Below are 14,414 nucleotides of genomic sequence, written 5' to 3'. Positions count from 1 at the left end.
TGGCACTGCCCCTCTTTGGGACCGGCCCCGTTGGAGGCGGCTGCCCAGACACCCACTTTGCTCCAGGACCAGTTCCTTCACGCTGAAGGGGAATTCCCCTGGCTGCCGCTTGTACCTGGAGCCTGCTGGCACTTGTGCCAGGCCCGGAGCCTCTGTCAGCATCTTCCCCACCATCGCCCGGTGGGTCCAAGTGACTGGCTACGACTGGACCTCGCTGCCTTTTCTGTGGGCCAACGGCCACCGCCGCCTCGGCGTGTCCTCACACCCTCCATGCCCCAAGCCTCTTAGCGGCCCTGGGGGTCCGCGCTGGCCCCGGCAGCCCCGGTGCCTGTCCTGGGGCAGCACACGCGGGGCTGGGGCTGGCGGTGGCTGCAGCAGCCCAGAGCTCGCTTGTGCCTTAAGGGAAAACGTGCCTTTGCTCCGGCTGAGTGGACTTCTCCGTGGCACCACGGGCTGTTCCTCTCCTGCTGCCCTTGGAGAGAGCCCAGGAGCGGGCGCGTGGGGCTCGGTGCTGGGAAGTGGAGCCCAGGGCAGGGACTGGGCTCGATGCTGCTCTCCATGATACCCCAGTCGCCCTCAGGCAAGGCCGGGCGCAGCCAGGGCAGGAGGTAGYGGATGTCCCCCGTGCGCTTGTCTAAGAAACCGATATCGATGTCTCCCACAAGGCCCAGCCCCACGGTGTCCACCACGGCGCTGTTTTGGAAGGTGGCGGTTTGGAGCTGTCGGGGAGTGCGAGACGCTGTGGAGTGAGGGGAGACTGTGGAGGAGGGAAGAGAGGGGTGGGAAGGCGTTGGGGAAAGCAGGAGGCCAGAGGAAAGGTTTTGCGGGGCTGCAGGAACTTGTGGGTGGCGAAGGGCATCCGGAGGCTTCGGCAGCCCCGCTCGGCACCCCGCCAGCTGCCATGTTGCTGCCTCGAAGCCGCCTTCTCGCCGCCTCCCGCAGCGGCGGCAGCGGGGCCGGGAGCGGCCGTGGGCACCAGTGGGGCAGAGATGCAGCAAGTGGGGCTGGCAGCAGGCACCTGCCTGCGTCCCCTGTGCCACCCCGCGGGACGGGGCGCAGCCTGAGGTGCCGGCGGGCCCCGGCGCCCAGGTGGGCTGACCCACATGTCCCTCCCCCCAGGTGACCATTAGTCCTCACCCCACACGCACTCCTGAGGTGACCATTAGTGCGCACGCAGGCGAGGACTAACGGTCTCCTGGGTGGGGGGAGGGCAGCTCCAATGACTGCCAAGGCGGTTGGGTGCTTGGGGAGGCTTCTCAGTCCCCCGAGAGAAGCCGAGGACGGGAGGTCTCCCCCTCACCCCATGGTGCCCTCAGTTGCGCCAACGGTCACCGTGGCCTCGGCATGTCCTCGTGCTCTCCGTGCCCCGAGCCTCTTAGCGGCCCCGGGGGTCCGCGCTGGCCCCAGCAGCCCTGGTGCCCGTCCTGGGACAGCGCACACGGGGCTGGGGCTGGCGGTGGCTGCAGCAGCCCAGAGCCCACCGGCGCTGTAGCGGCGAGGGGCGAAGAGGTGGGTGCGAGAGGGCTGGGTGGGTGCCAGGGTGGTGGGGGACAGGCAAGGGCCGCGGCGGGATGGAGGGCTCAGGCAATGCTGGAGGTGGGGTGGCGCAGGCCGACAGGAGGGTTAATGAGATTTATTAGGGCCGTTGTGGAAGAGGCAAATGAGGACCYGGCTGCAGCAGGAGGAGCTGTGGGGAGCGAGGCTGGAGGAGGCCGCGTGCTGCCGGATGGGTGCATGTTGTGCTGCCTTTGGTCGCGGCGCCGCAGCCAYGCAGGGGCCTCTGCGCAGGGCTATCCAGCTTCCTCTGCAGCRTGGGGAGGTGGCAGGTGCCCGATGCATCCCGTGTACTTTCAGTTCCTGCGGGAGGAGAGAGAGGCTGGAGGGAGCCGGGGCTGTGGGTGCAGCAGGCAGGCCGGCCCGGCCATGCAGCGCCAGTGTTGCTCACTGCTGCGAGCGGGAAGGAGCTGCCRGGACAGGGCTGCATGTTCCTGCCAAGCTGCCACCCCAGCAGTGGGAGCTGTGGCTCCGGAGCGCTTCCCGCTCATCCCTGCCAGTGGGCACCGGGTGGGGGAAGGAGGGACTCTCACCTGCGCCTCCGCCACCAGCGAGCCCCAGCAATGGCCACAACCGTGATTAGGATGATGACAATGAAGATCCACATGATGTGTTGGGTTTTGGGTCTCTCTGGAACTGAGACGGAGAGAAGCGGGTGGCTGGGGGTGGGCAGCAGTGCCGGGGCAGGGAGCTCCCCGGAGCTGGGGGCAGCCGCTGTGGCCCCATCCCACACTGGCACCTACCCCAGGGCACCAGCAGGCTGCGGCCGCCCAGGCTGCTGTGCTGCACACGGCAGGCATAGCTGTGCCCATCATGGGGGGCCACGGCCAGGAAGCTGTGGAGCTGGTAGGTGAGGTCGGCGTTGGGCAGCGTCGGYGTGGAGTTGAGCTCCGGGCCTGGYRGCACCTCCTGCCCGTCGCGGAGCCAGTCGACGCGGACGGGCCGTGGGTAGAAGCCGGTGACGTGGCAGACGAGCAGTAGGTTCACCGGGCCAGGCGCGCGGGCGAAGACCACGGCCATGGGCTTCACTGGGGTGGATGAGAGCCAGAGGCCAGTTGGGCGGGAGCCTGGTGGCCCCAGCATGTGCAGGAATGCCAGTGGCGCTGCCCGTCACAGGGGCACCAGTAGGGCTGGGGTGGCTGTGGGTGGCCTCACCTTGTCTCTGCAGATCCTCCTTTCCAACCAGGATGAATTTCTTCATGTGGTCGACACAGGTGAAGTTGAGGAGCTCCTGCAGCGTTGCAGAGAAGCCCGTGAAGCTGTTGAAGTCCATTTCGATGCGCGTAGCTACATTTTCCCTGCTCTGCTTTTCCCAAAGGCCTTTGTCCACGTCAAAGGTGAYCAAGTCCTGCCCATTGTAGCCGAGACGGTAGAATTTCGTGTAGGAGCCGTTGGGGTACAGATCACAGCCGGTCATGCTCTGGTACACGAAGGGGTCTGGTGGGGAAGGCATGGGGACGCGTYGCAAGCGTGACTAGTGCTTGAAGTGGAGCCCAAAGTGCCAGCCCGCGCCCCGCTTCTTTGGATACGGCTCTTCCCCCCGCTTCCCTCTCTCCATCCCAAGCTGTTCACTCGCATTATTTCTCCCTGTTACTACGGCTGGGCTGAAAAGCTGCGTGTGAAATACCTGTACGTGAGGCTTGTTGCTGCCCTGGAGCTGTCCAGGCATGCAGCTAGACCATGAGCCAAAGCAAAATAGGAAACACTGGTTTGGGGGCACCACRGGGTTAGGAAGTCGAGGGAGGACTGCTGCGGTCCAGCGGCTGAGGCCGCTGTGTCCCAGCACCCTTCCCTCAGGTTACCAGTGGTGGGCAAGGCATTGCTCTGTTTCCTGCTCGGCGTTGACCGAACGGGAGCGGGGAGGCCCCCTGAACCCTTTCTCTGGGAACTTTGCTGTTGAACGTGGTGGTTGTCAGAGCATTGGGTTTGTGGCATCTGGAAAAGAATACCGGGGCCGGTCCGCAGGGATTGGCGTGCCCGAGCGCAGCCGAGGTTTGAGTTGGGGAATGAGACAACCCAGCTGCAATTGCTACACAGGCCAGCGTGGGATGGCTGGCATGTCAGCACAGGATGAGGCCCCGCCAGTGACCTCCCGYGAGCCTCGTGTTGAGAAAGCAGTTGGTTGCTGCTCTGAGGTTGTCTTTTCCCAGCTCTCTACCTACGCCTGGGCAAGGGAAGATGCTCAAGAGCCCCAGTACTCACAGGGCTCATGATACTTCTCGGCATCTCTGTTCAGCAGGAGGATGAAGTTGTGCACGTAGATTTTGAACAGGTCCTGCAGATACTCCCACTCAGCCACCGAAAGGGATGGGTAGACCCAAGGCTGCAGGTAGATGATCTCCCAGGTGTATTTGCGCAGAGCAGCGAAGACAATATCGTCCAGCACCGACCAGGCCAAAACGTCCACCATGGTGAAGTTTTGAAACGCGAGGGACAGGAATATGTGGAGAGCATGCGGGCCCGTGGGGAGAGGCGGCAAGGCTGGGGGAGAAACACCAGGTTTGGCAAAGCGTTGGAGGAGGAGGAGGGTGGGCGAGGGCCTGGCTCTGGGGCTGGCACAGTGCCTCGAGGAGGACGGGTGGCCCACAGGGTCCCTGGGGATGAGGAGGGGGAAGACGGGGGCGGGTGGGAAGGGGGAAATCCCTTCATCTCGCTCTTTCCGTGCCGTTCACAGTTTCCTTCCGCTGTCTGGCGCTCTGCTTCTCTTCTAATTCCCTTTCTCCCCTTCCAGCACACCTCCTACGACCTTCTGGGAGTTGTAACTTGGCTCCCCGCAGGAACTGGGGCCTCCCCACTCTCACCCAGTGATCGTCGCCCGGAGCTACGGCAGGAGAAGGAGACCTGCTCCCTGTCGTGGGAAGATGCTTCCTCCAGTGAGGCAGCGGGGACGTGTGGGGCGAGCCAGGGAGGTGAGAGGGGCCGTTGCACCCGGGCCAGGAGGCCAACGGGATTCCTGGGCAACGCTCAGAGGAGCCAAGGGGAAAGGAGGCAAGAGAGCAAGCGAAGCGCTCGCGTGGTGTTTACAGCGGCCGCTTAARGAGGATGTTGGGCAGGGAGTTGGCAGCACGGAGTGAAGTGCATTTTGGAGAAGTGTGGGTTCCCRTGCCCCTGGGCACGGTGGGTGCCTGGCCTCAATATAGGAAGTGGAGGGCTGGAAATAGAGCTTAAGATTTCCACATAAGTGCAAGAGGAAGCTTCAAGCATCAATTTGCAGTTAGTAGCGGTCCGTGCAAAGGCTCYGGTGGGCTTTTGCATTGCAAAGAACTTATGCAGCGGGTTCAGGGCCTCCTAAAAGGTGCCCAGGTGCAGTGCAGGGGCGACCTTGAGGCCTCCCTGACACTCGCACCTGTGGACTGGTGGGAGGAGGCAGAAGGAAGGCACCTTTGCAAGTGCTGAGCGTCAGAGACCCACGGCCCCGGTGCGRGCAGGACCAGCCGAGTTCCTTGTCAGTCTACTGCGCCGGAGCAGATGGCACTCGCCCAAGCGCCAGCCGTGGGGAGCAGCAAGCCCCGAGTTTGAGGAAGGAAAAGGGAGTGGGGGGAGCGGGACGGGATCCCTTTTTGGTCCCAGCTCTGTGTGGAAGGGAGGAAGCTGGCTGGAGATGCGCAGGGGCTCCCACTTACCCTCAAGGACTGTCCATGTCCCGGGGACGATGATGATGAGGAGGAGATGGGCCAGCATGGTGCCAGCAGCGAGACCCGGGGCGTACCGAAGCGGGTGCAGTGGGAGAAGGAAGCGGTGGCCGTGTGTGGGCCGCAGTCGGACGCTTCTCCCGAGGGCCAGCTCTGCTACGCTCAGCCAGGCGCTGGCCAATGCCTTCTGGTGGGCCTAGCAGCCAATGGGGCCCAAGCTGAGGTTTTGGGCAGGGCTTGGCTGGGTGCAGTCCCCAGCGGTACTCAGCTGGGTCGGCCTTGGGCTGGAATGAGTCACCGTGCTGATGCCGGGTTCAAGTTTGCCGGGGCGATATACCCTCCCTGGCAGTTGAGCACAAGACCATCTCCACCGGGCTGCAGGTGGGCGTCCTCCATGGCCGCGGCAGCATGGAGAAACCCGGGGGTGAGCACGTGCTCAGCCCGGCCCGCAGCTGCCATTGCTCCCCCTCCCTCGTAACCCCGTGTGCTTTGCCAGATCCCCTGCTGGAGACCGCTGGCAGATAGCCGTCCAACCACCCTTCTCGGTGGAGGCAGAGGCGCAGGTGTCCTCCAGAGCCACCACACAGATATCTCCTGGCAGTTGGGATGCATTGAGGACAGAGGCCGTTTCCTACCCTCCTGCTTTGTCCGGGCAGGGGARGAATTAAGCCCAGCAGAGGTCTGGGCGCAAGGCGCTACCTGTTGTGGCGGTGGGTGTTGGCAGGAGGGAGCCATTGCCTCCTTTTGAGCCAGTCCCTTTCCCCGAGCATCCTCAGCCCCAACTGGAGGCCAAGGGCAGCCTCGAAGTCGGAGCGGGCGTGATGCTGCTGGAGGATGCCTGGCCGGGCACGATGGGAGAGCTTGGCAGGGCCATCTTGTGGCCACGCTTCTTGCTGCGCGCCGGGTCGCTGCCTTCCCGACGCGTGTGCACGCGTGTGTGCTGCCTCCCCCTGGCCGAAGCCCCCTCGCCCTGTGCTTCCTCTCTGCCTGTGCCCAGCTGGCAGCGACTCCCACATCAGCTTCTTCTCCGTGTGCACAGTAGCCCAGCAAGACAAGACAGGAGCCGGTGCCCTACCAGGCTAGGAAGCCTCGCAGACTCATTTAGGTTAGATTAATTAAGGTGGGGATGCACCTCAGGAGGTTTATAGTCCACCTGCTGCTTGGAGCAKGKCTTCCAYGYRGTGAGATYGGGTCTGGCTCYGTCTGCGCTAYGGGAAGTTAGAGATCATGAATCAYAGAATCACAGGACAGTTGAGGGTGGAAGGGACCTCTGGAGATCATCTACTCCAACCCCACCCTGTTCCAGCAGGGTCACCTASAGCATGTTGCCCMGGACCGTGTCCAGGTGGCTTTTGAACAGCTCCAAGGATGGAGACTCCACAGCCTCCCTGGCCACCYRTTCCAGTGCTCAGTCACCCTCCCAGTAGAGCAGTTTTTTTCTCATGTTCAGATGGAGCTTCCTGGGTTTCAGTTTGTGCCCGTTGCCTCTCGTCCTATCACTGGGCACCAYGGAGAAGAGTCTGGCCCCATCYTTGCACCTTCCCTTCAGCTATTTAAATGCACTAATTTAAACACAAGATCCCCCTTCAGTCTTCTCCAGGCTGAACAGTCCCATCTCTCTCAGCCTTTCATCAGAGGGGAGATGTTCCAGTCCCTTCACCATCTTCATAGCCCTCCGCTGGACTCACTCCAGTAGTGCCATGTCTCTCTTGTCCTGGGGAGCCCAGAACCGGACACAGCACTCCAGCTGTGGCCTCAGCAGGGCTGAGGAGAGGGGGAGCATCCCCTCCCTCCACCTGCTGGCAACACTCTTCCTSATGCAGCCCAGCATCCCATTGGCCACCTTGGCCACAAGGGCACATTGCTGCCTCRTGCTTAACTTGGTGTCCACCAGGCCCCTCCTAGGTCCTTCTCCACAGAGCTGCTTTCCAGCAGGTCAACCCCCAACCTGTACTGCTGCATGGCCTTATTGCTCCCTAGCTGCAGCAGCCTGCACTTGCCTTTGTTGAACTTCGGGAGGTTCCTCTGCGCCCACCTCTCCAGCCTGTCCAGGACTCTCTGAATAGCAGCGCAGCCTTCTGGGGTCTCAGCCACTCCTCCCAGTTTGGGAGCAACAGCACACTTGTTGCAGGTGCACTCTGCCCCTTCATCCAGGTCATTGATGAAGATGTTGAACAATACTGGACCCAGTATTGATCCCTGGGGGGCACTGCTAGCTACAGGCCTCCAACTAGACTTTGCGCCACTGAGCGCAACCCTCGGAGCTCTGTCATTCAGCCACTTCTCAAGCCACTTCTCAAGCCACCTCACTGTCCACTCATCTAGCCTGCACCTGCCTATGAGGATGTTACAGGAGACACTGTAGATGAGATGGCCCTTAGGTCCCCCCCTTGCCCAGCAAAACAGCCCCAGATCCTTCGGTGTCACCCCAAGATGTGATGTGCTCCATCTCCCCAACCCTCCAAGCAGCCCAGCACAGGGCTGGTTCCAGTTTGTTGCTGCCCTCCTTCTACCAGGGACCCAAAACTGGCCCCGGAGCTGCTGGTGTGACAGCTGAAGCAGAGGGGAGCCAGGCTGGCTGGCCTTAAGGGAAAAAGCGGGATGCCATCCTGGCGCTGCGAGCTCAGGACGGGCGGCATGGGCTTGCTGTGAGGTTTTCCATGGGGAAAGCACCGCTGGGGGGTGTGTGTGTGTGTGCGCGAGAGCTAACGGGAGGCAGGGGCCGGAGTGGTGTCAGCTGTTTAATGTGGCCGTGGTGTAAGAGCCAACACCGGGTGGGTGCATGAGATTTTCCCGGGAGGCAGGAAGAGCGAGGGCCATGGGTGCCAGGCTCCCGAGACACAGCTCTGCGGGGGGCTCGCCCCGGGGCCGCCGGGCTCCCCTGCGGTGTGGGGAGCTGGGCATTACGCCGCCAAGTCCCTGGTCTCCAGCAGGTCCCCGTCCACCTGTGTCCTGGAAGGAGAGGCTGGAGTGAGCTGGGCCCTGGGGGAGGTTTGTCCCTGCCGAGCTGCAGCTCCYGGAGCGCTTCCCACTTGGCCCAACCTCTCCGTCTGTAAAAACCGGAGAGTCAAGGAGAAAGAAGGAAACCTCACCTGCGCCTCCAGCACCAAAAGGCTCCAATGACAGCCGCGGCCGCAGTGACTAGCACGGCGATGACGACTGAGGCTTTCTGACCCGTCTTGGAGCTCGCTGGAACCGAGATGGAGAGAAGCGGGCAGCTGGGTGCAGGCAGCAGCACCGGGGCAGGGAGCTCCCTGGGGCTGGGGGCAGCCACCGTGGCCCCGTCCCGCACCAGCACCTACCCCAGGGCACCAGCAGGCTGCGGCCGCCCAGGCTGCTGTGCTGCACGCGGCAGGCGTAGCTGTGCCCGTCATGGGGGGTCACGGCCAGGACGCTGCGGAGCTGGTAGGTGAGGTCTGCGTTGGGCAGCGTCAGCGTGGAGTTGAGCTCCGGGCCTGGTGGCACCTCCTGCCCGTCGCGGAGCCAGTCAACGCGGACGGGCCGTGGGTAGAAGCCGGTGACGCGGCAGACGAGCAGTAGGTGTGCTGGGCTGGGCACGCGGGCGAAGACCACGGCCACAGGCTGCACTGGGGCGGGTGAGAGCCAGAGGTCAGTTGGGCAGGAGCTTGGTGGCCCCGGCGYGCACAGGAATGCCGGYGGCGCTGCCCCGCACAGGGGCACCACGGGCAGTTGGGGATGGCTGTGGGTGGCCTCACCTTGCCTCTCCAGCGTTTCCTTCCCGTATTTGTGCAGCGAATGGATGTGACTCTTGCATGAGATCACTAAGATATGGTCCATCAGGCCAGAAATGGCCTTCCTCTTGTCGAGAAAAGTTTTGACCATTTCTGCCAGCAGGGACTGCTGCTGGGCAGCCCATTTCTGCAGGCCCACCTCATAGGCAACGAGGCTCGCCCCGTTTTCYGCAACATCGAAGAACCCCCTCGTGGTCCCGTTGGGGGAAAGCTCGCAGCCGGCCCGGATCTGGATCACCAAGGGGTCTGCGGCAGGAAAGCGCGAGTGGAGCGGCCCCCTTGAGCACGGACRAGGGCAAGCGAGAGCCGCGGCGCAGCCCCGGGGGGGAAATGTGGGGCTGGTGCAGGGCACTTGGGGGAGCTCTGGGAAACCCCTTGACACAAGAATGGATCCCTGGAGCCCCGGGGGGAAGCGGGGAAGAGCCTATACTCACAGGCCAGGCCGGCCTGCCTGCCCACGTCACGCACGTAGCGGACCAGGTTGCGCATATAGATCTTGTAGTGCGACTCGATCTTCTCCGCGTCACCCTCGGCAATGGCCTGGCGCACCCAGGGGTAGCTGAGGTCCAGGTTCCAGGTGGCTGGGTCCAGCGAGAAGATCTGCACGTCTCCCAGCACCGCCCGGCCCGCTATTTCCGCGGAGCTGGTGTTGGGGAAGATGCTGGTTTGGAACAGCTGGAAAAGCTGCGGCTCTGCGAGGAGAGAGGCCAGCGAGGAAAACGGCTGGAGAAGGGCAAGCAAGAGGGACGGCAAGGAGGGGCTGGTGGGAAGGGAAGAGCGGGTCRGCTGGCAAGGGGGCATGAGGGACCCGCTTCCCTGCCCCGAGTCCAGCCCTGCCTCCACGTCCTGCACCTCTCCGAGATGCTGCTCCGGAGAAGCCCTGGGTCAAGCAGGGAGGTCGGCCCACGCCATCTCCCTCGCCTGACCAGCGCCTTGCCTGCCGCCTCTTTCTGTTCCTCTCCTTCTGCTTCCGCTTTTTTCTTCCTCCATTCTACATTCCCAGGATTTTTTTTTCTTCCTCTGCCGTCCAGCTCACGCAAGGATTTCAAGCCGCTTCATCCCCTCYGGGCCACCCTCTCCCACCCGTCACCCAGAGCCACAGCGGGGACAGCGGGAGAAGGAGACCCGCTCCCTCCTCCGGGAAGGCGCTTCCTTGGGCCACGGCGCTGGTGGACATGCGGGGTGGGACGGGGAGGTGAGAAGGGACTTCGCTCCACCCAGGGCGGCGGCGGCGGCGGGGAGGCAACAGCGTTCCCGGGAAGAAGCGCTTGGAGAAGCCAAGACCCTGACGACAGGAAGGGGAGGCAGCGAGAGCGCCCGCGGGATGCTTAGGGCAGCYGCGCGGGAAGGCTGGTGTGCGGGAAGCGGACGGCCCGGAGCGACTCAAGTCACCGGGAGGTGGCGTTATTTATTTATTTATTCCCCCCCCCGCCGGTTCCTTACGTTGCCATTCGGCTCTTCGGACCCCGTGTTTTCCGTCTGGAGGGAAACGCGGCGTCCCCCTTCCCTCCCCCCTCCCCACCAGGGGAACGGAGGAGGAGGAAGCGCCGCGAGCGCTTTCCGGCTCAACCGGCAGCACTCCGGCAGGTGCAGTGTCCCGACGGAGCAACCGCCGCCACCAGCTGCCTGGCTCCGCAGGCTGCCTCYGAGGTCTCCCCAGCTCCCGGGGGCTGCGCGGCGGCTCCCACTTACCCTCCAGGGCCGACCTGGGGACGAGGAAGAGGAGGAGGAGGAGAAGGGGCAACATCACGTGCCGGCCAGCGGCGAGGCTGAGCTGCCAGGCGGCGGCGGGAGGAGGAAGCAGTGGCGGTGTCCCCAGCGTCCCAGGCGCCCCCGGCGCCCCCAGCAGCTGCTCTCCGCCAATGGGGCCGGGGCTGAGGTTTCGGGGCGGGCTGCAGCCCTGGAGGAACCCGGGAGGGTGGCGACGCGTCGCCTCCTCGCCGGGCCGGGTGGAAATCGGCGGGTGGTTTCACGACGGTTGAAAAAACCAACCCCGAAAAAATGGGGTGAGTTTATTAACCATGCTGCCGGGCGGCGTTCCCTGCCCCCAGGTTGGGACGAGCAGGCCGAGGCCCCGTGCCGAGCTCGGCCCCCAACGGGGCGTCCATCCACCTTCACGGCATCAAAGGGCGGCGGAAGTTCCCGAGCGGTGCCGGGGTGGGAGGGGGGAATCGGGGAACCGTCCGCCAGCTTCGGCACAGCCGGCGACACAGCTCGGCCCCGGAGGCCGGCTCAGTCTGGTGCTCCAGGGCTCTGCGGCCAGGGATGGAGCAAGGATGAGGGAAGACGCCGGCCTGAGCCGCTTACGGGGCGATGGAGGATGGAGTCCCGGGGCTGGACCGCATCCACGTCTTCATAGCTCCTGGCAGGAAGAGACCGGAGCGAGCTGGGCACCGGSCGTTGCATCCGGGCAGAAAGCAGCTGGCACTGGTGCGGGACGAGGGGACAGTCAACCCGGCAGTGGGAGCTGCGGCTCTGCAGCGCTTCCCACTCATCTCCAATGGCGGGCACCGGGTGGGGGAAGAAGGGACCCTCACCTGCGCCTCTGCCACCAAAAAGCCCCAGCAACAGCCACAGCTGYGATTAGGATGATGATGACGATGATCCACATGACGTGTCAGGTTTTGGGTCTCTCTGGAACTGAAACAGAGAGAAGCGGGCGGCTGGGGGTGGGCAGCAGTGCCGGGGCAGGGAGCTCCCCGGAGCTGTGGGCAGCCGCTGTGGCCCCATCCCACACTGGCACCTACCCCAGGGCACCAGCAGGCTGCGGCCGCCCAGGCTGCTGTGCCGCATGCGGCAGGCGTAGCTGTGCCCATCATGGGGGGCCACGGCCAGGACGCTGCGGAGCTGGTAGGTGAGGCCGGCATTGGGCAGCGTCGGCGTGGAGTTGAGCTCCGGGCCTGGCGGCACCTCCTGCCCATCCTGGAGCCAGTTGACGTGGATGGGCTGTGGGTAGAAGCCGGTGACGTGGCAGACGAGCAGTAGGTGTGCCGGGCTGGGCGCACGGGTGAAGATCACGGTCACGGGCTTCACTGGGGCGAGTGAGAGCCAGAGGCCGGTTGGGCAGGAGCCTGTTGGCCCCTGCACGCAAAGGAACGGCGGCAGCGCTGCCCATCACAGGGGCACCACGGGCGGTCGGAGTGGCCATGGGTGGCTTCACCTTGTCTCTCCACATCCTCCCTCCCATGCTGGGCCAATCTCCTGAGGATTTTGATGCAGGTGACGTTGAGGAGGTGCGTCAGGGCATCATGCGTGCCCTCGTCATGGTTCAGCACCATCTGGACATACCACGCCAGGTCCTCATCCCGCTTGCATGCCCGGCTGCTGTTGCCCATGCTGTAGCTCATGAAGTCCTGCCCGTTATAGGCAGCGTCACAGATGCTGCCGTTGGGACCCACCTGGCAGCCCATGGAGCACTGCACCACCATGGGGACTGCAGGAGTGGAGGAGGCATCGCGAGCCTGAAGGCACTAAAAGAGCAAGGGGAGGGGGGGACCCTGATGCTGGGCCCAAGGGTAGCTGTGTCCATCACGCGGCAGCACAACTCCAGGGGGGTGGGTTTGGCCCGGAGYGGGACCCTTCTCCAGGCCCTGTTCCGGAGGGTCAGGTGGGACCAGCTGTTTGGGGGGAGCAGGGAAGAGCCTGTCGGGGCCTCTCTGCCACTCGCACGGGCGCAGCCACGAGCAGGTCAGTTCTCAGCCCTGCTAGATGGTAGGTGACACCAGGCTGGGTGCTACTCACACGCCAGGGCCCTCTGCCGCGCGAGCTGGTCAACCACGTGGGCAAGGTTGCTGAAGCAGGCGTTGAAGAGCAGCTCCAGGTCGGCCCAGTTGCTCGGGGCCAAGGCCGGGAAGACTCACAGGCGGAAGAAGCGGATCCCGTGGCTGCTCTGGTCCATGGCGCTGGTCTCCACGTCGCCTAGCAGCGCCAGCCCCTCGGTGTCAGACGAGCCGAGGCTGAAGAAGCTGCTGGTGTGGAGCAGCTGGAGAGAGAGAGGGGCCCTGGCGGGAGAGATGGCGCCTGAGAAACCCCCTCCGCCGCCAACCCCGGTCACCCGCCCGGCAGAGGGATTTCACCTCTCCCAGTTAGAGCGGATTTTCTGTCCTGCCTCGGCTCCGGCGCAGATGGGAGCGGAAGCAGCACCTGGCGCCTGGCACTTACCCTCGGGGGCTGCCCCGGGGATGAGGAAGAGGAGGAGGAGGAGGAGAGGGCACAACATTGCACCGGCCGGGCGGCAACAGGACCGAGCTGCCAGGCAGCGGCCGGAGGAGGAAGCGGTGGCTGCGGCCCCCCTCCCCAGCACCCCCGGCATCCCTGGCGGCTGCTTTCCGCCAATGAGGCCGGGGCTGAGGTTTCGGGGAGGGCTGTGACTCCAGAGGCACCCAGGAGGGCTGGAGGTGGCAGTGGCAGAGCCGGGTGGCACCAGCGCTGGGGACGCGCTGGGTCACTCAGGGGCTGGGGGCAATATTGACCCCAGATCCGCCCCGGGCAGGGCAACGGTGATGACCATGGGCCCCTCCCAGGCCGCCGCGATTCCTGCAATTCCCTTGGCTCCCCCCAAAAAGCAAAGCACCGGGGCGACCCTGCGCGCTGCCCTCCCCGGCGGCGAGCGCATGCGTGTGCCTGCGTGGTCACGGCGCCGGCGCGGGTGTTGCCCAACGGTTCCACCCAGCATTTCCGCCCTGCCCCGAGCCGGGAGCTGCCAGCGTCTGCGGGGGCCCTGGCACAGCATGGGGGCTGCCGGGGGCCGCACCGCCTTCCTCCTCCTCCTCCTCCTCCTCCTCCTCCTCTTCATCGCCTGCCCAGCGGCTGGGGATGGTGAGTGCGGGGGGCGCCCGGCAGCGCCAGGGCATCTGGATTAGCGGGGAGGGGCCCAGGCGCCCGGGTGCGCCTGGATGCCTAGGCCCACTGGTGGTTGGGGGAGGGAGCGTTTCGGTGGGGGCGGAGCCACGGGTGGGTGGGAGCACTCGGCGGGGGGGGTGGTGCAGGCAGGCAGTGTGCATGTGCGTGAACATGCACATATGTGTGCGTGCACATGGGGGGGCACCGTCGCTGTGGGGGGGTGCACACGTACGTGCRTCTGTATAGGCTCCTCCAGGTGAAGCAAACACGCGTGTGCACCCAGGCGCTGTCCCCTGCAGGTGTCACAAACACGTGTGAGCACACGCGCGTGGGTCCGCACTGTCCCCTGCAGGCAAAGCATGCACATGTGTGCATCTGTGCAAGGCCCCACACGGGTGAAGCATGCACACGTGCACACATATGTGTGCCTGTGCAAAGCCCCCTGCAGGAGACGTATGCACGTGYGTGCACATGTCTGTGCATCTGCAGGCTGCTCCCTGCATAAGACATAAGGTGCGTGCACACATATGTGTGCACCTGTGCACAGTCCCTACAAGCAAAGCATGCACACACACATGCATGTGCATCCACACATGGTCCCTGCTACCAAAGCGTGCACACACACGTACACACA

At 64.5% G+C, this 14,414-nt stretch overlaps 4 protein-coding genes across 10 annotated transcripts in view; 1 reads left to right on the top strand and 3 right to left on the bottom strand.

Annotated features, from left to right (window-relative positions):
* The window catches only part of LOC112962345 (T-cell surface glycoprotein CD1b-3-like), a 4,689-nt gene extending 3,526 nt beyond the window's left edge, over window positions 1–1,163 (bottom strand). Inside the window, exons 1-2 of the mRNA XM_026058402.1 lie at window positions 1,149–1,163; window positions 589–719 (exon numbers count right to left, since the gene is read on the bottom strand). Of these exons, the coding sequence (XP_025914187.1) occupies window positions 589–719; window positions 1,149–1,163 (146 nt within the window). The remainder of the gene's footprint in view (window positions 1–588; window positions 720–1,148) is intronic.
* Window positions 1,164–1,613: 450 nt separating this feature from the next.
* Window positions 1,614–5,351, bottom strand: LOC112962346 (T-cell surface glycoprotein CD1b-3-like). 2 transcript variants are annotated; one of them, XM_026058403.1, is made up of 6 exons: window positions 5,178–5,351; window positions 3,757–4,035; window positions 2,710–2,991; window positions 2,298–2,582; window positions 2,088–2,190; window positions 1,614–1,857 (listed from the first exon to the last, which is right to left on the bottom strand). In XM_026058403.1, the coding sequence occupies exons 1-6, from the start codon at window positions 5,233–5,235 to the stop codon at window positions 1,851–1,853; spliced, it is 1,014 nt and encodes a 337-aa protein (XP_025914188.1). In that variant the 5' UTR covers window positions 5,236–5,351; the 3' UTR covers window positions 1,614–1,850. The 2 variants fall into 2 exon arrangements, with proteins under 2 accessions (XP_025914188.1, XP_025914190.1); XM_026058405.1 differs by having other exon boundaries at window positions 3,757–4,014.
* Window positions 5,352–7,926: 2,575 nt separating this feature from the next.
* LOC112962348 (antigen-presenting glycoprotein CD1d-like) lies at window positions 7,927–13,007 on the bottom strand. 6 transcript variants are annotated; one of them, XM_026058408.1, is made up of 8 exons: window positions 11,686–13,007; window positions 11,476–11,578; window positions 10,631–11,365; window positions 9,373–9,630; window positions 8,903–9,184; window positions 8,489–8,773; window positions 8,279–8,375; window positions 7,927–8,138 (listed from the first exon to the last, which is right to left on the bottom strand). In XM_026058408.1, the coding sequence occupies exons 3-8, from the start codon at window positions 10,683–10,685 to the stop codon at window positions 8,090–8,092; spliced, it is 1,026 nt and encodes a 341-aa protein (XP_025914193.1). In that variant the 5' UTR covers window positions 10,686–11,365; window positions 11,476–11,578; window positions 11,686–13,007; the 3' UTR covers window positions 7,927–8,089. The 6 variants fall into 6 exon arrangements, with proteins under 6 accessions (XP_025914193.1, XP_025914195.1, XP_025914194.1 ...); XM_026058410.1 differs by having other exon boundaries at window positions 10,631–11,300; XM_026058409.1 differs by having other exon boundaries at window positions 10,631–11,578; window positions 11,686–12,139; window positions 12,227–13,007.
* A 646-nt stretch (window positions 13,008–13,653) lies between these two features.
* The window catches only part of LOC112962344 (class I histocompatibility antigen, F10 alpha chain-like), a gene marked incomplete at its 3' end in the record, with an annotated part of 4,114 nt that continues 3,353 nt past the window's right edge, over window positions 13,654–14,414 (top strand). The window contains exon 1 of the mRNA XM_026058401.1: window positions 13,654–13,756. Within this exon, the coding sequence (XP_025914186.1) occupies window positions 13,669–13,756 (88 nt within the window). The remainder of the gene's footprint in view (window positions 13,757–14,414) is intronic.

This window comes from Apteryx rowi, unplaced genomic scaffold (assembly GCF_003343035.1).
Source record: "Apteryx rowi isolate R43461 unplaced genomic scaffold, aptRow1 scaffold_1465, whole genome shotgun sequence".
In the NCBI taxonomy this organism is placed as follows: Eukaryota; Metazoa; Chordata; class Aves; order Apterygiformes; family Apterygidae; genus Apteryx; species Apteryx rowi.
The sequence above is the reverse complement of the archived record's forward strand: the minus strand, read 5'-3'. Positions and strand labels throughout refer to the sequence as shown.